The following is a 22,487-nucleotide window of genomic DNA, read 5'->3' as shown; positions in this document are numbered from 1 at the left end:
TGATGGGGTTTTAACTTTGGCAAAGTAGTTGGTACCGTTGACAAGCTATAATATAAAAAATGAATATATAAGTATTTTGTTGATTTTTTTTTTTTAAATTTTGATTAACTTACTTGAGTTTTGTATGAGACTGGTTCGAATTCAGTGACATTTAAGGTTGATTTGACTTTGTCATCAACTTTTGATAAGACTTCTTTGATTTCAGCGTCGACTGGTTTGACTTCTTTTAATGAACCTAACATTTTATTATTTATTGATTATTTATTGATTTGAATTTAATGAAAATAAAAAATTTAAAAAATTTCTTTTTATGCAAAAAGAAAAAAATTTAAATTTTTAGAAAAAAAAATAAAAAAATAAAAAAAAAAATTAAAAAAAAATAAAAAAAATAAAAAAATTGTTTTTTAATAAAAACTGGTTAATATATTTTTATTTTTTTCTCCAGATAATAATAATTATTACTATTGTTAGTTTTTCGAGTTAAAATGTCCTGTTTTTTTTTAAATTTTTAATATTCAAAGCATTTTAATCCAATAATTTAAAAGTTGAGAATTTAACCACATTTGATTAAATTTCATATATTTGTTTTTCACCCACTATCATATCTTTTTTATAATCACCCATATAGAAAAAAAAAGAAGCAATGGAATCTTTTTTATTTTCACACAATTATTTTAATTATTATTTAATTTAAAAAAAAAAAAAAAAAAAAAAAAATTTTAATTTTTTAATTTTTTTTTTAATTTTTTTTATTTTAAATTAAGTATCTTTTGTAATTTGTTATAATAATTATATTAAAAATAATTATAAAATAATAAATAATAAAAAACAATAATAAAAAAAATAATATAGTCAATAATAATAAAATAATAAAATTGTATTATTATAAAAAATATTTATAAACCAATAATTAAAATAAAATAAATATTAAAATAAAACAATGTCATTAAGTAGTTCAGATACAAGTGGTATTGATGATGATGACGGATATGAAGATATAGTGGATGAAATACTATTAGAGGAGGATGATGATGATATCAATGATGAGGATGAGGAGTATTATGAATTAAATGCCAATAATACTAGTAGCAATGGTGATGTATTTAATAACAGTCGTATAAATAATAAAAGATCGAGATTAAACAACAACAACAACAACAACAACAACAACAACAACAACAACAACAACAATAGTAATAACAATAACAATAATATAAACAACAATAATGATAAAGAAGATAGTAGTATTGGCGAAAGCGAAGAAGAGGAAGAGGAAGAAGAAGAAGAAGAAGAAGAATACGAAGACGAAGAAGACAACGAAGACGAAGATTTTTATAGTGATGAAGATGTATTAGATGATAATGACGAAGAAGATGATGGCTACGTTTTATCAGAACTAATTCCATCATTTTTTAGGGAGGTCTTAAATCACTATCGTGGTAGAAATAATAACACTAATAATAACAATAATGATAGTAGTACTAACAATAGTGCCAAGGTAATAAAATCTTTAACTGAAGGAACCATCGTTTCTCAAATACAATCAAGAACAAGAGATAGTAATACCAAGGTTGATCAGTATTTATTTAATGTAACTTTTTTATTATTATTTAAATATAAAATATTAGTATAATTATACTAATATTTTTATTATTAAAAGAGAGAGATTAAAGAAAGAGGAGTTGAAAATATTAGAATATCTCAACACTATTTACCAAAAAGCAAAGGTGTATTAATAGATTCATTGGAAGGTAGGGCCTTTTGTTGTAAAATAACTAATGATGGGAAAAGACTCATGACCGCAAGCCAAGGTAAGTTTATATTATTAAAATTGTTTCAAAATTAATATTAACTGTTTTTATATTTATTTTAGATAAAAAAATTAATATTTACGATACAAGTACTTGGGAAAAAATTAAAACTATTGATGCTATTGATATTCATTGGTCAATTATTGATACTGACTATAGCCCCGATCAAAACTGGTTAATTTATTCCTCATGGAGTCAATATATACAATTGATTAGAGTAGATTATAACCAAAGTGATGAAGATTACACCAGAAACACAAATAATCAAACCATCAGAGGAGGTATTAGACAAAATGCAGAAAATTATCACGAAAGCTTATTTTTAGAGTAACTAATTTATATTAATTTTTAATTTAACTTTAAAATACTGACTCTTTTATTAATTAAATATAAATAGCCCAACCACAGAAAGATTTTGTGTATATAGCTTAAAATTTTCACCAAACAATAAAGAAATATTATGTGGCTGTTCAGAAGGTATAGTAAAAATATATGATCTAGAGACAAGATCAAATTTGTGTAGTTTCGGTGGTCACCCAATAGATGTAAATAGTATATCGTACTTAGATTGTACCGGCAATATATTTATGAGTGGCAGCGATGACACCTCAATTAAAATTTGGGATAAAAGAATGCTCGACTCAACACAAAATGGCAAAATTGATCCAATTGGTATTTTCACTGGCCATCAGCGTGGTATTACACATGTATCATCAAAAGAAGACGGTGTTTATTTATTAAGCAACAGCAAAGACCACTCTGCCAAACTTTGGGACATTAGAAAGATGGGTGATCCCAAAACAAAATTACCAGCTGACTATATTGACCCAAGATCAGGCTACTTATATTTCAGAAATAATGATTATAGTGGTCTTTCAAATCCAATTAATGACTTATCTTTAATGACATATAAAGGACATCAAGTACTTCAAACATTAATTCGTTGTTATTTTTCACCAATGGCCACTACAGGTCAAAAGTATATCTACTCTGGCTCTTTTGATGGTACTGCCTATATCTACGATCTTTTAACTGGTAAAATAGTCAAATCATTAAATCATAGTAGCTCTCCAATTCGTGACTTGGCCTGGTCTCCAAACTCTTTAGAGTTAATTACAACTAGTGTAAATTATTATTTATTATCTATTTTATAGTTGTTTTATTATTAATAATTTTATTTTTTTATTTTTTTCATTAATTTTAGTGGAGCGGTGATGTTATTTTGTGGGATCAATGGGATGACTCAAGAAATGTTAATTAAAATCAGATTGTATCTTTTATATTCATTTATAAAAAAAAAAAGAAAAAAAAGAAAAGAAATAAAGTTTTGTAAATAGTTTGTAAAAATTTTTATATTTTATTTTATTTTATTTGTTTATTTATAAAAAAGTATGTTGGTCATACGGAGACACAAAAGGGACTGGGTCGAATTTACCCTAATATGTACTATGAAATACCGTTTTTCTAATTTCTTTGTAGTTGACTTTTTGAAAAATAATAAACACAAGGGCAGAAAAACTCTGGTCCAGGGTTTGATGACCTACACGCTAATTAAAATCACCTTTATTTTCCATCAATACAAAAAAATCACATAAAAAAAAAAATAATATGCCATTTTTTTGATTATAAAACAAAAAAAAACCGAAATGATTTGTGGGAGAAAAAAAAAAAATTTTAAAAAAAAATTATCATTTTTTTTTTTAAATAAATATTATATTTAGATTAATAAATATAAATTTAAATACTAAAAAAAATAGATTATTTACATATAAAATTATATAATTTTATTAATTTTTTAAAATATCATTTTCTTTCCAAAACTTTTCCCCAATAATGTCAATGTGTTCGACCACCAATCTCTTTTTAGATTTTGTTACACCACTTTCATTTGTTTCTTGAAGCATTTTTCTAAAAATTACAGAGCCCTTTCTATAAATCTGTGGTAAATTGTTATAGTTGATTTCGAATTTGGTAAATAACATTTCATTTTTTTCGTCTGAAAAGGTTCCTCTTAAAGTTTCCTCTGCTTCTACCGCTGTTTTGTTTCCTTTTAAAACCAATGCCCAGTAGCATGTATTGTATAAATTATTAATATGTGTATCTGCTTGTCTCCAACTTAAATAATCCCTAAAAAAAAAAAAAATATCGTAATTTTAATATAAATTTATTTAATATGTACATAAATCCAATTTAAAATATTTATAAAACATATATTAATAAATAATAATTACTTTATATTTTCATCAGTTGGATATAAAACACATCTTGAATCAAAAGTGGGTGGATATTTTAATTCGTGATCACCAAAATATTCTTTCCATCTATATACAAATTGGCTAGTAAAATAAGATACAATTGAAGAAGATATTTTACTTGACCTTCTTTCGAATAAATTACAATTTTTTTTAAAAACAAAACTATATTAAATTTAAAAAAAAAAAATATTTATTAATAAATCTATTTTTAATTTTTTTAATAAAAATATTTTTTATTAATAACACTTACCTATATTCATCACTTTCACCAAATGCTATTATAATATCTGGAAATTCTTTACAAACTTCTAATGCAGCTCTATTCATTAATGCTAAGCCCCTATCATCATTTGGTTTGTTGTAGTCGTGTTTTGTTGTAAATTTGTGGAATCCTCTGCCGTCAATACGAACAACTATATAAACATTTTTTAGTAAATGGTCAGGTTGTTCGAATGACTTTACATATTCGTACTTTGAATTTGCCATATTTTATTCTCTAAATATATAATGATATATAAATAATTTTAAAATAATAAAAAAGAGAGAAAAAAATATGAATTTCAATAAATAAAAAATAAAATTTTAATATGAAAAAATAAAAAAAAAAATAAAAAAAAAAAAAAACCAAAATTTAAAAAAATAAAAATTTTTTTTTTTTTTTTTTCGAAAAAAACAATCATTTTTTTTTATTTTATTTTTTTATTTAAAGATTCATTGTTATTCGTTTTTTTTTTTTTTTAATAATAATCAATAAAAAATGAATAGTTTAATTAAATCAACCAATATTTTAAAATTAAATAGTAATTCATTATTTTTAAGTAAATGTAATTATAGTGTTTTATCACAAAAGAAATTTGATAAAATTAAAAATAAAAGAGATAAAGAACAAAGATTATTAAAAGAAGAAAAAGAAAAGTTTTTTTCAGAACAATCATCAGTTTCAGTTGAGGATTTAGATTATCCACAAGTTTTAAATAATGTTAAAGAAAAATATCAAAAGTATGGTGCAATTTCAAATCATTTAGTTGCAGCTTTATTTAGAAAATCAAAAACATCAGAAGAACTTTTTCAAAGTTTAGCATTCTACAAAAGAGTTGGAAACAAATCAAGTGAATTCTTTAAACCATCACAAAAGACTTACATTTTCGAATCATTCCTCAAAAACAATCAAATTCCATTATTCTCAGAGATGTTAATTCATAGTGATAAATTCCAAATTTTCCCACAAATGAATGTATTTGTTAAATGTGTATCTCAACTCTTAAGCAAACACGAAGGTGAAGTCGAGTTAGCCGCTTCACTCTTATCAACCTATCAACTTCGTAATAATTTAACAGTTCCAGACAGTTTTCTCAACTCTTTAGGAAAGAGAGTAGATGCTGAAGGTGCTTCATTAAAAGTCATCGATTTACTTAAAATCTATCCAGTCAACTTAAAGTTAGGTATCACTTCAGATCTTGGTAAATATATTATTCGTAGTGCCTATCTCGAAGAAAACAAAGAAGAAATCTATAAAGTTTTAGTTGAAAAAACTGATAAATTCGATCAATTTGATGTCATCACAAAGAGCGAATATGTCACTTTTGAAATCATTGCAAACCATAATGTCGAATCCCACAAATACTCAAATGAAATAATCAACAACGAAAATGTTTATAATCAAGTCGTCAAAAACTTAGAAAAACTTTTAAATAACGAAAATACATCCGAAAACACTAAAAATAATATTAAAAGATCAATTTCAAATTTTACAATCGATCCAAAATTAAAAAACCACTTTAATTTATAAATTATTTAAATAATAAAATAAATAAATAATAAAAAAAAAAAAAAAAATAAAGCAATATACAAATACTTTTTTAAAAAAAAAATAAAAAGATAATATTTATACATATATATAAATTTACGAAAAACAAACTATTTTTTCATTTTTTTTTTTTTTTTTAATTTATAAAAAAAGACAAAACAAAAAAAATAATGCAAAGATTATTATTATAAAAATGGCAAATCTTAGCATACACAGAATAATTTTTGACAGTTGGCGTCATATAATCCTAAAAAATTTCAGTCATAAAAATATCTTTAATCAAAAATTTTTTTTTTTTAAAATTTTTTTTTTTTCTAGCCAATGGAATTTTTTTTTTTTTTTTTTTTTTGATCATTCCATATATAAATAAAACAATAATAATAATGAATTTAAAAAATATAATAACTCTATTTTTTATTTTATTTATTACAATAGGCAATATTAATTGCCAATCGTAAGCATCACTTTAAAATTTGATTTATAATTTATAAATAATACTAATACCAATCCTATGTTATTAATATTAATAATTAATAATAATTATAGAGAGTGTCAAATTTGTACTATTTTATCTACACACAGCAACATATATTTAAGCCAAGGAAATAATAGATATCAAACACTCGATTATATACGAGATAGCTGTTACCATTATCCAACATCATTACAAAATTTATGTATACCAATGGTAAAAAAAGCTGGTTTTAAAATTATAGATAAAATTATTGATGGCCAAAAAGACGATTTAATGGTTTGCATCGAGTTAGATTTTTGCGAATAAGCTCAAAAAAAAAACAAGTCACCTTGAAACTATAGCCATGGGTTATAGTAGATGTAAAAGTAAAATGTATAATAGTTTTAAAATCTAATACCAATAAAAAAGATTTTAGTTATAAAAAAAAAAAAAATTTATTTATTTACTTTTGTGCATTAAATTTTTTTATTTATTTTTGCCTTTTTTTTAAAAAAAAAAATTATTTATTTATTATATATATTTTTAGAATTGATTTTACCAACCAACCTCATAACCCAACTGATCCCAATATGAACAGTATTCATTGAGATAACCAGATTGCATATAATTTGGAGTGTCAAGAGTCATCATATCATCATTAGCTTTGGTATATGGTGTCCATTGAACATTTACTGGATTTGGAGAGTTTGGATTGCCGCTTCTGGCAAAATTGGTCCAATAGTTCATTAATTGAGTAGATAAAACTTGTTCTTCTGGTGTAAAGTGGAACCATTGTGTATTGTTGAAAAGGTATGGTAATTCAAGACCATGGCAAACAGCACCAGCACAGAATGGGTATTCATTTCTATATAATAAATAAATAAAAAGTTTTAAATTAATATATTTTTAATTGTATAAGAAATTGTAATATAGCTTACCCATAAGGATTAAAGCTTGTAACATGTTGTAATTGATAGGTATAAACAGGATTTGAGGTATCTGATGATAAATACATAGCTGCATTTCTAGTTGGACAAACAAAAATATAATCAGTACCAACAACTCCAAGGGTGTCCATAAAGTTTGAACCATTTATAAATTTCGAGTATAAGCTATAGATTTCACCTTCACGTTTAAGACCAAAGATATCGATTAAACCTCCAATATATTCTATTTTATTAATATTTAAAGTAATGGAAGCAACGAAAAGTAAAGCTTCATTACGTACAGTACCAAGGAGAACAGGTACCTTATTATATTGACCCTTTTGGATTAATGATAATGGTTGATCTGTAATTAGTTTACCATCTATATTTAGTTAATATTTGTTAATAAATCTGTTTAAATAGTATAGTGATTGGTTTAATTTAATATTTACCAACAACTGGGGTCCATGGTAAGAATGTAAGTAATGGTTGGAAAACTGAAAAATGGTTTTGGCTCTTATTTTGTGCAAGTAAAATATCTTCGGCAGATTTGGAGTATAAACAATTGATGTCAGATTCATCACAACCTAAATCATTGGCAAAAATTTTACCTAAAATAACAGCTTGATCAATTGTTTTGATTGGTAATGACCATGGATTTGACTCGATGATGATTTTTGAAAATAAACCAGTAGATGCAGGTGATGTTAAATGAAGACTGCTACTTGTACCACCAGCACTTTCACCAAATACCGTAACTTGGGTTGGATCGCCACCAAAAGATTTAATATTTTCTTGTACCCATTGTAAAGCTAAAATTTGATCTTCAAAACCAACATTTGCTGAAATACCGCTACTGGTTTGAAGGAAACCAAATGCACCCAAACGATAGTTAATGATAACCAAAACTACACCTGATGAATTAACAATATTACCACCTTCATATAATGGGGCAAATGCAGAACCCATTTCAAAACGTCCACCTGGAATAAAAACCATTACTGGTAATGGTGATTGTAAGTTATTAAAATCTACATTTGGTGTAAAAACATTTAAATATAAACAATCTTCTGCAACTGCATTTTGATCTGGACATACACCAGCTGGTAAATTACAAAACTTTTTTTTTATTTTTTTTATTAATATATTTTTTTATTTTTTTATTATTTTAGGAATAAATAATACATACTTGAAAACATGCATTTCTTTCATATGTAGCATTATAGGGTGTTGACCAAGAAGATACAGCAACTGGACTCTTCCAACGCATACTATTGACTGGTGGTTGACCAAATGGAACACCTAACCAGGCTTTATGTGTATCGTAAACATTACCTATAATTGGGCCATTTAAGATACTAATAACTTCAGTTTGTTGAGCAAACACTATATTTACTAATAAAATTAAAAATAAAATTAACTTCATTTTATTAGTAAATAATATTTGATTTATTAAATGTAAAGAAAAATAAAATAATAAAAAAAAAAAGTGTATGGGGATTTTTCAATCTAAATTTTAAAAAAAAATTAAAAAAAATTAAAAAAAAATAAATAAAAAATCTGTGATTGAGGAGTCTTCAGAGTAAATTTCAAATATCATAAATATCTATATAATATCCCCATAAATTTATAAGTGATATCATAATTTTATTAAATAAATTAAAAAAAAGAAATTTAAAAAGAAAAATTAAAAATATTATTTTTGGAATATTTAAATTTTATAAATAGATATATATACAGTGAGGCGAGATTTTATTAATATATTAATATTTTTTTAAATTTAAAAAATATTATTATAATTATATAGATGGTTGTTATTTTAAATTGATTTGATTTAAATTGATTTTTTTCTTTTTTTTTATCTTGAGCTAACGGTTCTTATATCAAAATTAGCACCTCTTAAATTTACACCAATTAAATTTGCTTTATGTAGATTTGCACCTCTTAAATTACAATCTTCCAAATTTGCACCAGCTAAATCAGCACCACGGAAATTACAATTTTCGAGATTTGCATTTTTAAAATTACAAACCCTGAGGTTAGCACCACTAAAGTTTGCCTCTTCGAGAGTAGCATTTTTAAAATTTACATTTTCGAGGGTGGCTCTTTGACCACCTCTATCTTCAAAATTTGCACCTTTGAGATTACATGATTCTAAATTTGCACCTGTTAAATTGGTACCTCTGAGAGAGGCTCCACTTAGGTCAGCACCACTTAAATCTGCTTCTTGAAGTAATGCATTGTCTAAATTGCACTTTGAAAGATTGGTTTCTTTAAAGTTTGTCATTTTAAAGTTTATGTTTCTTAAATCTAATTTCGATAAATCTACACCAGCCAAATTTAAACCTTGACATCTGAGACTAGAATTTGAGGAGGATGTCAAAAGAATCGATATGACATCTTTACGAGTGAAAACATCGGATCTGCTCTTTCTCTCTACCATTGATGCCAACTTATCCACCATACCAGTTATATTAAAGAATCTTGCCTCTTGATAAACACCCTCTATATTTATACCATCGTCAATTGTAATCGTGCCACAACGTAGAAAATTTAAAAGTGGAGCAAAATAATCTGGAGATCTATCGATAAGATATGCACCATTTATATCCTTTGCAGAGTCCCAACTTTCACTAAACATCTTTGCTAACATACTCTCTTTATCTCGGAGGATAGTTGTACGAGTTGTTGAAAAAATTCTTCCACCAACATTTAAACTGACCCATTCACTATTGTTTAATATCATTCCATTATTTAAGCTATTTATATTTGTTATCATTGTTGTAGTTGTGCTTGTATTTGTACATCCATCGCTGTTGGTACCACTATTTAATAACGGTGTAAACCCTATTGGGCTATTATATGGTAATGCTGCTGGGTAATAACTAGGTGTTCCATTACTATTTACAAGTGATGTATTTCCCCCAATCGTGGTTACTCCTGTCTGTACATCCTTAATAAATATAAAATTCTCCCCACAACTTGCGTATAATATCTCTTTTGGTACTATTGCTTCAATTTCATCTATTTCACCACCATCTTCATTAAAGATTCTTGATACTGGTATATTTAATTTCTTTGATATAATCTTTAAAAACTCTGGCCATTTTTTGGGAATACTAATTGCCTTACCTCCAATTCTTTTACCATTTTGAAATACTGTTACTCTTTTTCTGCTATCAGTCATTGATAACATTTTATTTTACTATTATATATACAATTATTATTTTTATTTTTATTTTTATTATAGATTTGATATTATTATTATTATTTTATAATACATATATAACTTTTTATTTATTAAATTTAGACTAAAATAATTATTTATATTAAAAACTTTTCAATATGTTTGGTTTAAAGTGTATGGATGATATATAGGTGAGAGTCTGATATATATATATGTATATAAATATGTATGTACAAAAAAAAATAGAAAAAAAAAAAGTTTAAAATTAATTACTCTGTAGCTGTTTAATTAAATTTGTATTTTTTTATTATTATATTTAATATTTAATAAATTTATTATTGTGATTATTATATACTATTATTATTATGAATGAAATAAATTATATTACAAAAAAAAAAAATATGAAAAAAAAAATGAAATAATGTTGTTGTTGTTTTTGTTATTGTTTTTTTTATTTATCTATATAATTTATATAAAGTTAACTCTAATATTATAATAATCTTTTTTTAATGTTAAATTTAAATAAAAAAAAAATTAAAAATTAAAAAAAAAAAATTATTTAATTTTTTGTGTGTGTGTGAGAGTGAGTGAGTGTATGTATTACAATACACATCAAAGATTATTTCTTTTTTTTTTTTTTTTTTTCTAACAAATATAGAAATAATTGTTTTAAATAAAGATAATTATTTATGATGATTAGTTTTATATGTGTGTTATTTTTATATTATTTTAAAAAAAAAGATTAAAATAATTTTAAAAAAATAATTTAAAAAAAGTTTTTAATTTTTTAATTTTTTTAAAATTATTTTTTAAATTATTTTTACAATTAATAAAAAAATTTTCTCTGATTTATTTTTCGATAAACAAATGAAAAGAAAAACTAGTCTATTTTTAAAACAAAAAAATCTTTGATCTAAAAAAAGAATAACAATCATAAATCTTGAATACTTTTTTTAACTAACCTTTTTTTTCTTTTATTCCTTCTTTTATAATAGCACTTCAAACCGAACCAAATAACACTAGTAAAAATAATATGATTTGATAATAATAATAACAATAATAATAATAGTATCAATATTAAAAACTATTGGAATTTATTTTTTTTTTTTATTTTTTTTTTTTCATTAAATTAATTATTGATGTTTTGAGGATAAGAATCACTGAACCTTCATCTAAAGTTTTATTATCTGCTACTTTAAAATTTACTCTACCATCTGTATTGCCACAAGTTGTACTATTCGCACTACTTTTGATTCACTATTTGACCTATTTTTTGGACCACATTTCGAACCATTACTTGTCTTCTTGAATTAGCTTTGATTTTTAAATACCTTTAACAATTGTTATGCTTGATATTTATTTAATTTTTAATCTTTCCAACACTTTGATGTTGATGACTATTTACTTTTTCTTTGTAACCTGCAACCAATTATTTCTTTTTTTTTTTTTGAAAGGATAAAACCATCTTTATGAAATTTTAAAATTATTTCTATTTTTGATTGAAAAAAATGTCATTTTAATTTATCCATTACTGTTTTATTAAAATAAAAAAAATAAAAAAAATAAAAAAAATTAACTTTTTTAAAAATAATTAAAAAAATATATTTTTTACAAAAAAATATCAAAACCATTCCAAAAAAATTTCAAAAAATTTATTTTTAATTTTTTTTTGATTTTTTTTTTTTTGGTAGACTCAATATTTTGCGATACGGATAAATTTTATTAATTATAATAATAAAAATTTAGTATCAAGTTTAGTAATTATTATAAATAATAAATGAAATTCAAATCATTTTTTTTTGTTGTATTTTTATTATTTTTTTTGTTAAATAACAGAAATATAGGTGTGTTCAATAAAATATTTTTTTTTCCTTCTAAAATTAAATTATCTTCATTAAATAATCTTATACTTACTCTATCATTTTTTTTTATAGTAAATTCTCAAAATCCATTTATAAATCAAATAATTAATTTTAGCAACACTCTAGTTCTTTATGTATACTATATTGATGCAAATACAATTTTTCAAATATTTGTAAATGATTTTGAAATAACATCATATTGTATCTATGTTGATAACCCTATAGGTGTTCCAACTATAAAAGGTTTTCAGTGTAAAGATTTACCTGTAAATAATGCCATTAAATCTGGAAATATTAAAACTATTTTTAATGGTTTTGAAATTATCAAAAGTTTTAACTTTATGGTAAGTTTAAAATATTTTTATTTTTTAATATAGAAGTTATTATACTAACAAATTTTTTTTAGCCTGTAATAAGTTCATACGTTATAACACCAAACCTTGTAACATCAAACAATAAACTTCCTACAACTGGGGGTAATGTTATTTTATATGGAAGATATTTTGACTTGAATAGATTTGATTGTAAATATAATTTAATAATTTTTATTTATTATAATTTTTATTAACAAAAATTTTTATATTAAAATTTTAAAAGCCACAAGCAATAATTTTCAACTATTCTATAGAAGAGAAGAAATGCTAGTTTCAAGCTATACAGTCACGAATAGTACCAGTATTGCTGTTCAAATTCCAGATGGCACCGGTTATACTCCAGGTAGAGTGGACAATCCTATGTATGTTAGATCTGCAGTAAATGCAACAACTTTTATTAATATTGGATACATGAACCCAACGATTTCCTCGATAGTTTATGATGAAAGCAATAAATACTTAACTATTGTGGGTGAAAATTTTGGAGCATACCAGAATCTTTTGAAAGTATATGTATGCGATAAAGTTGCCCAGGAGATCCAATTGCTCGCACCACATACAAAAATTTCAGTTTACTACGATTCAGCGTTATTTGAAAATATAGTCTGCCCATTTATTCAAATAGAGGTTAATAATCAAAATTCCTCATCTGGTGTTTTATCAATCCCATCTCACATTACTTCAGTTAGTTTACCTCCAGCCAAGGGTGGTCAAATTACAATTCAAGGTTCCTTCTTATCAGATACTAATTACTATGGGACACCCCTTCCTTGGAAATTATATTATAACAGCAATTTCTATACAAGCACACAATGTCCCACAATAAGTCCCACAACTTTAATTTGTAACTCGCCACCAGGTAGTGGAACGTTAATGGTAAAACTCGAGATCAGCAATAAACTAACCGAAACTATCAGCGTTCCATATATGGAACTTATCCAAGTTACAGATGTAAATCAAATTAAAGATACCATTACTATTATTGGTACTGGTTTTTCATACGATATCAGCAGCACTACTATATTTATCTCTGCCCAAGAACTTACACCAAACTGTAATATTAATAGTGATACCGAGATTGTCTGCAGCACTATCCCTCTTTATATTCTTAGTGGTAAAATAGAAATCTCCAATATGCTTACCAAGTCAAACAGTTTTACATTTTATTTCAAACCTTATATTATCTCACTTAGCACCCCAATATTAGATACTGCTGGTGGTGAAACTATTACTATTTCCGGTAGATTTTTCGAAACTGTAGACCCAATCACCAATTCAAATAACAACTTTAAACTTTTATCAGATGGTATCGATCAACTATCCATTTCTCAAATCGATGGAACAACAATTATCGCTAAAAGCATTGGTGGATTTGGTAAAAACCATTATTTTGTTGCACAATCAAATAGTAGAATCTCAAATCAAGTTCAATATTCATTTTCACCACCTTCTATTACAGGATTTACTCAAATTAATGAAAATCAGTTTTCAATCCAAGCTCAACACTTCAGCACTGATCAAGAATCATTAAACTCGGTAATTATAAATGACCTATCAGAAACCACACCTTTTATTTCACAAGACCGTAAATCATTAATAATTACAGTTAATGGCAAAACTTCAAATGGTCAAATTATTATAAAGGTTGAAGGTCAACAATCTAATATTTTTTCAATATACTTTGCCCCAATTATTAAGTCATTATCATTAAAACCATATCTTGATGGATCTTCAATTGTAACAATTAATGGTCTTTATTTCTCAAACAAAAACTATCAAACTAACAGCCAAGTTGATCTTTCATTTAGCTATGAATTAGACTCTGTACCAAATAGCAATTCAATATTAGAATGCACCTATATCAATGGTGAATCAGCCTCATGCAAAGGTTTCAATGGCTATGGGTTTGCTAAATTATTATTGATTAAAACAGATAGCTCTATTTCATACACTTCAAACAATTTAACATTCTCATTCCAAGAACCTAAAGTTATTAAATCAACATCACTTTATTACAATAAACCAGGTAATATCACAATCACAGCAGAAAGCTTTTCATCAAATAGTTTAGAAGTTTATGTTTCAAATTTTTCATGTATTAACCCAGTAGCAATAGATAACAGTCATATTAATTGTTTTTACGAAGCAAATGCCCCACCAAACCAAAATCAAACCTCCTTAACAGTTTCAATTATATCTAAAAACATGTTTGGTAAAAATCAAGTATTCTATTATTACGAACCATTAATGTGCCCAAATAACTGTACCTCTCCTGATCAAGGTATTTGTAATCCAATTAATGGTGAATGTTCCTGTAATGATAGTTTTGGAAGTTTAGATTGTTCAATTCCAAAACAAAAGCCATTACCACCACCAATTGTAGACGACAATGGTAACTCAATTATCAGCGGTGGTACACATAATTTTACAGTTTCTATAGTTTACCTAAGAGAATTAAACATTTTTTCTGGTGCAGTCAAAACTCTTTCAATGGCAAATATTAAATGGGTCAATAAAACAAAAAACAATACCACCGATTCATACTTTAAAGGTATTTTTGAAAACGATACAGCCACAATTGAATTGGATGCCGTCTACTACAAAGATGCATACCAATACGACTTTGCAGGTGATATTGTTTCAATTCCATCAAATTCAATTAAATACGTAATTACTATTTCAAACTGGGAATTTGAATCACCTTTAAATACTCTTCAAGTTATTTATAATTCAAAAACAAAGAGATATCATAATGATGGTTGCAAGATTTATCAAACTTCAAGTAACTCTGGAGGCGGATCAGGTGCCAATGAATCTGTAAGCTGGTTCCAATTAGCTTCTGGTGGATCAGTTATGGATGCCAAATTCTCCAGACGTATGTTTGTTGATGACACAGTTAGAAAATCGTATGTTTCAGTATTATCAATTGAAGATCCACTTTACCTTTTACTCAACACTAGTGGCAATAAAGATGAATCATCTATAGATGCTGATCAAGGACCAATAGATGACGAATACTATTATAGATTAACCTCAATTAACACACCATCTTTTTCACAAAGAGTTGTTTTAGATCCGTCATTCAATTCTTTAATTAGAGCTTCAGATAATGCATGCGAAAATAAATGGAAAGTACCTGTTATTGCTTCAGTTTGTTCTGTTGGTGGGGTTGCATTAATAACTGTTGTTTTGGGAGTAATGTATAGAAAATATAAAGTCAGAATTTTTCTAAAAAAATTCTCATTTAAAATGAATAAACTTTAAATTCAAATATTATTTAATGAAATAAACTGAATCAATCACAAGCAATAAAAATCAAAAAATAATTTAAAATATAATCATTTAATATTTTTTTTCATAGTTTTTAAATAAAATCTAATTTAGGATATATATGATAATTTTTATTAAAAAATTAGTTAATGTTTTTATTTGGATTATATAAAGTAATGTGGCCACTGCAGTAACCATTTTTCGTCATATTTTAATAATAACCTTCCCAATTAGTATTTGAAAGTTGACTAATATCGCATAAAAGATAGGATTTTTTTAACCAACGAACTATTATATATCAGGTTTCTAAACTTAAATTGATGTTTCCATAGATTTGATCGGATAATAAATACATATGGCAATTACCATATTTTTGGACTTCCTTTTTATTCTTCAAATGGAAAAGTTCTTAACTTTTATTAAAAGTTTAACGTAGTAGGTTTGTATAAATTGGTGGTTAGTTTGATAGTAGAGGTCTATTCAATTGCAATCCAACTTTTATCATCTTTTAATGTATCTTTGAGTAATGTGTTAATGTTACTACTTGAGGAATCTGAAATTGTTGCCAACCAACCTTTATTTACAATATGATTTAAATTATCTTTGGGAAAAAATGCACTATCTCCAACTAAATGAAATTTAAAATCTTTATACTTTCCTAATACGTGATCAACACTACTTGAGGGATTTATTTCATTATCTAACTTGTTTAAAAACTCTATAATATATGGATATTTGAATTCAAATTAATTAAAAGACCCTCTTTTTGGTGATGATTCTGGGCTTTTTTTAGGGGATGAAAATGATGAATACGTTCTAAAAAGGTTCCAACCATATAACTTAAAAGACCATTTGCATGAGGTTTACGAGGTATACACATAATTGGAGATTTATTATCTTATTGAATATATTTCTCTTTTGAATCTGAATTTAGGATATATTTATATATAATTTTGTCAAGGGTGCAAACTTTAATTCCTTCTACCAAATCATAACTGATATCACTCATTTCACCTGCAATTCTTTTAATTTGATCATCTGTAAATTTGGTTGTTGATTGAACCAAAAAAAATCTGTTTTTTTTCATTTTTGTATTACTATGGTTTGTAATTTCCATAATTGTTTTAAAAACACCCAAATCTAACATTAAGGTAACAGTAGGGGTTCGAAAATGGGTTAGTTTGATTTTTTAAAAAAAAAAAAATAGTCCTGCCAACTTTGAATTATTCATATTCAAGAAGCTCTTCTTTGGTAATCCTTGAAATAAGCTTAAATTTATACTTTTTGGAACCTCCTTCAAATTCTCTTTAATAAATCTCTTCTTTTTCTGAGTTGATTTTACTTAAATTGAGATTTGTTAGCTCCAAAAAACTATTTCCAAATTTTTTATTGAAAAACAAACTAATTACCTCTTCTAATGATATTCCATAATATTTATTTTTAGGTCTTGCATACGTATCACTATCAACCAAAAAGAGTTCTTCAGTTACAATTTTTCCCCGACTTTGATTTAATTCATTGATTGCTTTTCTTTTATTGAAAGTATTCATTTTATAAATTTGTTGATAATTATAATAATTAAAAAAAAAGGAAATAAAAAAATAATAAAAAAAATAATATTCTCTAAAAAAATATTTTAAAAATTAAATAAAAATAAAATTTGTTAGACTTACAACCATTTTTACATATACACTATTTTGATGTATATTTATGTTTTTTTTCAATTTTTTTTTATTTTAAAAAATTGACCATTTTAATTTTAAATAAACCTCTTGAGTTTAAAAAAAATAATAAATGAAGAGTTTATAATATAATTAAATAATGGAATGATATTAAAAAAATAATAAATGAAGAGTTTTTAAAAAAAATTTTTTTTTTTTTTTTTTTTTTTTATTTTTTTTTTTATTTTTTTTTTTTCATTCTAATTAAAAAAATTAATATAATAATTTTGTTTAAATTTAATTTTATTATAAATAAATTAAAATTATTATTATCTACAAAATTATATAATATATATATAATATAATTATCTCAAATAGAATATTTACACAAATATAAAAATAAAAAATGACCAAAAAATAAGAATTTTTTTTTTTTTTATTCTAATAATTAAATAAACACAAAAAATAATTCTCTACAAAACTATATATAAATCATTAAATAAAAATATAAAATAATATATTTACAAAAATAAATTATAATACATGAGAAAAAATGAAATTTTGGAATTTGATTTTTAAAAATTTGGATTTTTATTGTTATGGTATTATTAAAATATAAAAATAAAAAAAATAATAAAAATTAACTTTTTTAAAAAAAAAAATTTTAATTTAAAAAAAAAATTAAAATATCAATATATCAAAACAAAAATTTGATAATTCTTAAAAAATTTCAAAATTTTTTTTTTTTTTTTTTTTTTCATTTTTTTTTTTGGTTGACTTCATTACGCGATACTTTTCGGATAAATATTAATAATAATAATAATTATAATAATAAAAGCTTAGTATCAATTTTAGTAATTATTATAAATAATAAATGAAATTCATATCATTTTTTCTTGCTGTATTTTTATTATTTTTTTTGTTAAATAACAGAAATATAGGTTTGTTTAAAAATTTTTTTTTCCTTCTAAAATTAAATTATCATCCTCAAATAATCTTATACTTACTCTATCATTTTTTTTTATAGTAAATTCTCAAAATCCAGTAATAAATCAAATAAATAATTTTAGCAACAGTCTAATTCTTTATGTATACAATATAGATTCAAATACAATTTTTCAAATATTTGTAAATGACTATGAAATAACATCATATTGTATCTATGTTGATAACCCTATAGGTATTCCAACTTTAAAAGGTATTCAGTGTAAAGATTTACCTGTAGATAATGCCATTAAATCTGGAAATATTAAAACTATTTTAAATGGTTTTGAAATAATCAAAAGTTATGATTTTATAGTAAGTTTATAATATTTTTATTTTTAATAAATTATTATACTAACAAATTTTTTTTAGCCTTATATAAATTCATACTATTCTTCATCATACAATAGAATTCCAACAACTGGAGGTAATGCTATTCTATATGGAAGATTTTTTGACTTGAATAGATTTGATTGTAAATATAAACTAAAAATGAAAATATTATAAATTTTATTTATTTTATTAATAACAAAAATTTTAAAAAGCCAAAAGCAATAGTTTTAAACTATTCTATAGAAGAGAAGAAATGCCAGTTTCAAGTTATACAGTCGCGAATAGTACCAGTATTGCTGTTCAAATTCCAGATGGCACCGGCAATACTCTAGGTAGAGTGGACAATCCTATTTATGCTAGATCTGCAGTAAATGCAACAACTTTTATTAATATTATGTACATGAACCCATCGATTTCCTCGTTAGTTTATGATGAAAGCAATAACTACATTACTATTGTGGGTGAAAATTTTGGAGCATACCAGAATCTTTTGAAAGTATCTTTATGCAGTATAGTTGCCGAGGAGATCCAATTGGTGGAACCACATACAAAAATTTCAGTTTACTTCGATTCAGCATTATTTAATAATAGAGTTTGCCAATTTATCGACCTAGAGGTTAATAATCAAATTTCCACAACTGGTGTTTTATCAATCCCATCTCACATTACTTCAGTCAGTTCACCTCCAACCAAGGGTGGTCAAATTACAATTCAAGGTTCCTTCTTATCAGATACTAATTACCAAGGAACACCCCTAGCTTGGATATTATATTATAATAGCAATATCTATACAAGCACACAATGTCCCACAATAAGTCCCACAACTTTAATTTGTAACTCGCCACCAGGTAGTGGAACGTTAATGGTAAAACTCAAGATCAGCAATAAATTAACCGAAACTATCAGCGTTCCATATATGGAGCCTATCCTAGTTACAGATGTAAATCAAATTAATGATACCATTACTATTATTGGTACTGGTTTTTCATACGATATCAGCAGCACCACTATATTTATATCTTCCCAAGAACTTACACCAAACTGTAATATTAATAGTGATACCGAGATTGTCTGCAGCACTATCCCTCTTTATATTCTTAGTGGTAAAATAGAAATCTCCAATAAACTTACCAAGTCAAATAGTTTTACATTTTATTTCAATCCTTATATTATCTCACTTAGCACCCCAATATTAGATACTGCTGGTGGTGAAACTATTACTATTTCCGGTAGATTTTTCGAAACTGTAGACAACAACTTTAAACTTTTATCAGATGGTATCGATCAACTATCCATTTCTCAAATCGATGGAACAACAATTATCGCTAAAAGCATTGGTGGATTTGGTAAAAACCATTATTTTGTTGCACAATCAAATAGTAGAATCTCAAATCAAGTTCAATATTCATTTTCACCACCTTCTATTACAGGATTTACTCAAATTAATGAAAATCAGTTTTCAATCCAAGCTCAACACTTCAGCACTGATCAAGAATCATTAAATTCGGTAATTTTAAATGACCTATCAGAAACCACACCATTTATTTCACAAGACCGTAAATCATTAATAATTACAGTCAATGGCAAAACCTCAAATGGTCAAATTATTATAAAGGTTGCAGGTCAACAATCTAATTTTTTTTCAATATATTTTGCCCCAATTATTAAGTCATTATCATTAAAACCATATCTTGATGGATATTCAATTGTAACAATTAATGGCCTTTATTTCTCAAACAAAAACTACCAAACTAATAGCCAAGTTGATCTTTCATTTAGCTATGAATTGGACTCTGTACCAAATAGTAATTCGATATTAGAATGCACCTATATCAATGGTGAATCAGCCTCATGCAAAGGTTTCAATGGCTATGGATTTGCTAAATTATTATTGATTAAAACAGATAACTCCATTTCATACACTTCAAACAATTTAACATTTTCATTCCAAGAACCTAAAGTTATTAAATCAACATCACTTTATTACAATAAACCAGGTAATATCACAATCACAGCAGAAAGCTTTTCATCAAATAGTTTAGAAGTTTATGTTTCAAATTTTTCATGTATTAACCCAGTAGCAATAGATAACAGTCATATTAATTGTTTTTACGAAGCAAATGCCCCACCAAACCAAAATCAAACCTCCTTAACAGTTTCAATTATATCTAAAAACATGTTTGGTAAAAATCAAGTATTCTATTATTACGAACCATTAATGTGCCCAAATAACTGTACCTCTCCTGATCAAGGTATTTGTAATCCAATTAATGGTGAATGTTCCTGTAATGATAGTTTTGGAAGTTTAGATTGTTCAATTCCAAAACAAAAGCCATTACCACCACCAATTGTAGACGACAATGGCAACTCAATTATCAGCGGTGGTACACATAATTTTACAGTTTCTATAGTTTACCTAAGAGAATTAAACATTTTTTCTGGTGCAGTTAAAACTCTTTCAATGGCAAATATTAAATGGGTCAATAAAACAAAAAACAATACCACCGATTCATACTTTAAAGGTATTTTTGAAAACGATACAGCCACAATTGAATTGGATGCCATCTACTACAAAGATGCATACCAATACGACTTTGCAGGTGATATTGTTTCAATTCCATCAAATTCAATTAAATACGTAATCACCATTTCAAACTGGGAATTTGAATCACCTTTAAATACTCTTCAAGTTATTTATAATTCAAAAACAAAAAGATATCATAATGATGGTTGCAAGATTTATCAAACTTCAAGTAACTCTGGAGGCGGATCAGGTGCCAATGAATCTGTAAGCTGGTTCCAACTAGCTTCTGGTGGATCAGTTATGGATGCTAAATTCTCCAGACGTATGTTTGTTGATGACACAGTTAGAAAATCGTATGTTTCAGTATTATCAATTGAAGATCCACTTTACCTTTTACTCAACACTAGTGGCAATAAAGATGAATCATCTATAGATTCTGATCAAGGACCAATAGATGACGAATACTATTATAGATTAACCTCAATTAACACACCATCTTTTTCACAAAGAGTTGTTTTAGATCCGTCATTCAATTCTTTAATTAGAGCTTCAGATAATGCATGCGAAAATAAATGGAAAGTACCTGTTATTGCTTCAGTTTGTTCTGTTGGTGGGGTTGCATTAATAACTGTTGTTTTGGGAGTAATGTATAGAAAATATAAAGTCAGAATTTTTCTAAAAAAATTCTCATTTAAAATGAATAAACTTTAAATTCAAATATTATTTAATGAAATAAACTGAATCAATCATAAGCAATAAAAATCAATAATAATTTAAAATATAATCATTTAATATTTTCATATGTTTTTAAATAAAATCTAATTTAGGATATATATGATAATTTTTATTAAAAAATTAGTTAATGTTTTTATTTGGATTAAATTAAGTAATGTAGTCACCATTTTTTTGTTTTATTATAATAACAATTATCTTCCCAATTTGTATTTGAAAGTTGAATAATATCCTATAAAAGATAGGATTTTTTTAACCGACCAACTATTATATCAGGTTTCTAAACTTAAATTGATGTCTCCATAGA

At 25.1% G+C, this 22,487-nt stretch overlaps 9 protein-coding genes across 9 annotated transcripts; 4 read left to right on the top strand and 5 right to left on the bottom strand.

Annotated features, from left to right (window-relative positions):
- DICPUDRAFT_34246 (uncharacterized protein) lies at nucleotides 1–242 on the bottom strand (the record flags this gene model as incomplete). The annotated part of the gene is made up of 2 exons (XM_003288500.1): nucleotides 1–45; nucleotides 114–242. Coding segments are annotated over 2 exons (174 nt in total), but the record flags the coding sequence as incomplete, so codon positions are not given.
- Nucleotides 243–940: 698 nt separating this feature from the next.
- DICPUDRAFT_152807 (uncharacterized protein) lies at nucleotides 941–3,072 on the top strand (the record flags this gene model as incomplete). Its single annotated transcript, XM_003288515.1, has 5 exons — nucleotides 941–1,578; nucleotides 1,663–1,811; nucleotides 1,874–2,138; nucleotides 2,209–2,935; nucleotides 3,016–3,072. The coding sequence occupies 5 exons, from the start codon at nucleotides 941–943 to the stop codon at nucleotides 3,070–3,072; spliced, it is 1,836 nt and encodes a 611-aa protein (XP_003288563.1).
- Nucleotides 3,073–3,598: 526 nt separating this feature from the next.
- DICPUDRAFT_152806 (uncharacterized protein) lies at nucleotides 3,599–4,552 on the bottom strand (the record flags this gene model as incomplete). Its single annotated transcript, XM_003288499.1, has 3 exons — nucleotides 3,599–3,938; nucleotides 4,043–4,228; nucleotides 4,317–4,552. The coding sequence occupies 3 exons, from the start codon at nucleotides 4,550–4,552 to the stop codon at nucleotides 3,599–3,601; spliced, it is 762 nt and encodes a 253-aa protein (XP_003288547.1).
- A 271-nt stretch (nucleotides 4,553–4,823) lies between these two features.
- DICPUDRAFT_34221 (uncharacterized protein) lies at nucleotides 4,824–5,855 on the top strand (the record flags this gene model as incomplete). The annotated part of the gene is made up of 1 exon (XM_003288514.1): nucleotides 4,824–5,855. The coding sequence occupies one exon, from the start codon at nucleotides 4,824–4,826 to the stop codon at nucleotides 5,853–5,855; it is 1,032 nt and encodes a 343-aa protein (XP_003288562.1).
- A 1,027-nt stretch (nucleotides 5,856–6,882) lies between these two features.
- DICPUDRAFT_34242 (uncharacterized protein) lies at nucleotides 6,883–8,679 on the bottom strand (the record flags this gene model as incomplete). Its single annotated transcript, XM_003288498.1, has 4 exons — nucleotides 6,883–7,192; nucleotides 7,266–7,635; nucleotides 7,706–8,372; nucleotides 8,443–8,679. The coding sequence occupies 4 exons, from the start codon at nucleotides 8,677–8,679 to the stop codon at nucleotides 6,883–6,885; spliced, it is 1,584 nt and encodes a 527-aa protein (XP_003288546.1).
- A 287-nt stretch (nucleotides 8,680–8,966) lies between these two features.
- Nucleotides 8,967–11,131, bottom strand: DICPUDRAFT_98057 (uncharacterized protein). Its single transcript, XM_003288497.1, has one exon. The coding sequence runs from the start codon at nucleotides 10,447–10,449 to the stop codon at nucleotides 9,112–9,114; it is 1,338 nt and encodes a 445-aa protein (XP_003288545.1). The 5' UTR covers nucleotides 10,450–11,131; the 3' UTR covers nucleotides 8,967–9,111.
- Nucleotides 11,132–13,087: 1,956 nt separating this feature from the next.
- DICPUDRAFT_34222 (uncharacterized protein) lies at nucleotides 13,088–15,940 on the top strand (the record flags this gene model as incomplete). Its single annotated transcript, XM_003288513.1, has 2 exons — nucleotides 13,088–15,635; nucleotides 15,684–15,940. The coding sequence occupies 2 exons, from the start codon at nucleotides 13,088–13,090 to the stop codon at nucleotides 15,938–15,940; spliced, it is 2,805 nt and encodes a 934-aa protein (XP_003288561.1).
- Nucleotides 15,941–16,422: 482 nt separating this feature from the next.
- Nucleotides 16,423–17,496, bottom strand: DICPUDRAFT_152800 (uncharacterized protein; the record flags this gene model as incomplete). Its single annotated transcript, XM_003288496.1, has 2 exons — nucleotides 16,423–16,646; nucleotides 17,349–17,496. The coding sequence occupies 2 exons, from the start codon at nucleotides 17,494–17,496 to the stop codon at nucleotides 16,423–16,425; spliced, it is 372 nt and encodes a 123-aa protein (XP_003288544.1).
- Nucleotides 17,497–19,324: 1,828 nt separating this feature from the next.
- DICPUDRAFT_34235 (uncharacterized protein) lies at nucleotides 19,325–22,159 on the top strand (the record flags this gene model as incomplete). The annotated part of the gene is made up of 2 exons (XM_003288512.1): nucleotides 19,325–21,854; nucleotides 21,903–22,159. The coding sequence occupies 2 exons, from the start codon at nucleotides 19,325–19,327 to the stop codon at nucleotides 22,157–22,159; spliced, it is 2,787 nt and encodes a 928-aa protein (XP_003288560.1).
- Nucleotides 22,160–22,487: the final 328 nt, after the last annotated feature.

This window comes from Dictyostelium purpureum, assembly GCF_000190715.1.
Source record: "Dictyostelium purpureum unplaced genomic scaffold DICPUscaffold_138, whole genome shotgun sequence".
Lineage (NCBI taxonomy): Eukaryota > Evosea > Eumycetozoa > Dictyosteliales > Dictyosteliaceae > Dictyostelium > Dictyostelium purpureum.
The sequence above is the reverse complement of the archived record's forward strand: the minus strand, read 5'-3'. Positions and strand labels throughout refer to the sequence as shown.

What these genes read in the sequence shown, in the direction of transcription:
- DICPUDRAFT_98057 (XM_003288497.1), bottom strand. Translation starts at nt 10,449, where the DNA reads ATGTTATCAATGACTGATAGCAGAAAAAGAGTAACAGTATTTCAAAAT.